At 37.0% G+C, this 1,679-nt stretch overlaps 1 protein-coding gene across 1 annotated transcript in view; it reads right to left on the bottom strand.

Annotated features, from left to right (window-relative positions):
• Window positions 1-1,679, bottom strand: part of LOC106460825 (ATPase family AAA domain-containing protein 2-like) — an 89,664-nt gene that overhangs the window by 82,790 nt on the left and 5,195 nt on the right. Inside the window, exon 2 of the mRNA XM_013920569.2 lies at window positions 619-873. Coding sequence (XP_013776023.1) covers window positions 619-873 — 255 coding nt within the window. The remainder of the gene's footprint in view (window positions 1-618; window positions 874-1,679) is intronic.

Here is a 1,679-nt window from a genome sequence, read left to right as displayed (position 1 = left end):
GCGTATGTTTCTCAAGCGTTATTTACCATGACGTTAATAGACATACTGATGATCTCTTTCTGTGAGAAGACTGTACTACTGACACTTTAAATCACAAAATGGACAAATTCAACACTCTCGCACATGACCTATGTCGACGCAACCCACGCTTGTCTTTCCTTTACAATACTAACTTGAAACTCGAAAGCAGGAAACATTTCTTAGTTTACACCTTTCTTTCCAAGGAATCGTTTCCTTATCCCATAATTTCCACTTCTTTATTACCAACTTCATTCTTCCTCACCTACAAACTAATACTGAATACTCCAACGTAAACCAACCAGACACCCCTAGTTCTAAATCTCCTTCAACCTCTTCTATTCCCCATACCTCTATCTCATTAAAAAACCCTCAACCCGAAGAGCATACACCTGTATGTCACATCTCTACTACACTTCCAAACCCTGTTTCTCCTGGAACTGTCCCAAACTCTAATTGTGACCCTTCGCCTAAATGTCTAACCTATGCTGAAGTTACGACTTCCACTTTTATTTCTAGTAACCTTTCTCTAAGCCCTAAACCTGATACCAAATCCATGAAGCCTGTATCAGTCACAACCTCTCAAACCAAAGTACATACATCTGTATGCCACATTTCTATATTTCCAAATTCCATTTCTATCACTACTTCTCCTGGAACTAATCGAAAGTCTACATTTGACCCTTCTCCTAAATTCTCTACTCGTGCAGAAGTTACAGCTTCCACTCTTATTTCAAATAACCTTCTAGTAAGCCCTGAGCCTGATGACCTTCCCAACTCCACAATTTCTCCTTCCAAAAGCCAAATCTTCTGCACACCTTGAAAACAACCTTCCTTCTGGTATCCTCTATATTCCTAGCAATCCTCCACTAAGTTCCAAACCTGATAACTCTGAACATTCTTGTCCCATAGAAAAATCTTCCACTCCCCTCAAACTAAACCTTCCCAATCGTATTCTAATCTCAACCCTACCAAAACTTTCAAACGACTTAGAAAACTGAACAAAAAGAGACTGAGATATATTAACCATAAACAACAAAGAACAAACACATCATGATCTTTCACATAAAAATAAAGGGTTATCTCAACAAAATCTTATCGTCTGTTCACAACGAAATAATAACTTTAAACAAGCCCCTACAGACGCTACCTGTGAATCGTTGATCAATAACTCAAATAATACAAACTCGCAAGTTGAGCTGTCTCATAAAATAAGCTCTACACCTGACTCATCCAATTCAGCTACTTCCTTGTCTGAGAGACCCAAACCCGAAAACACTTCCAATGTCGTAAATCTGTCCTCTAAAATTATGCTATTATTTTACATAAGGTTTGTTCTATCTATGAAACAAATAAAAGTTAGATAATCTTTAAACTATACTGTCACCTTGGTATTAAGGATTACTGAAAAATAGACACATTCATACTATTGCATATAAACATCATTTCTATTGGCTTTTGGCTACTGTACGTCAAGCTCACATGATCAGTTCAGATACTAAACTGAAAGAAAACCCCTTACACTTGCCACAGAAAACAAGACTAGCTAGGAATTCAAAGATAGTTTTTAGCAGTCAAGAGTTCATATGATGGCATTCAAGCAATGCCAGATTTATTTTCTCTTGTTAACAGAAACTGTTTGACAATATTTGAATAACAAT

Source organism: Limulus polyphemus, unplaced genomic scaffold, assembly GCF_000517525.1.
Source record: "Limulus polyphemus unplaced genomic scaffold, Limulus_polyphemus-2.1.2 Scaffold844, whole genome shotgun sequence".
Lineage (NCBI taxonomy): Eukaryota > Metazoa > Arthropoda > Merostomata > Xiphosura > Limulidae > Limulus > Limulus polyphemus.
The sequence above is the reverse complement of the archived record's forward strand: the minus strand, read 5'-3'. Positions and strand labels throughout refer to the sequence as shown.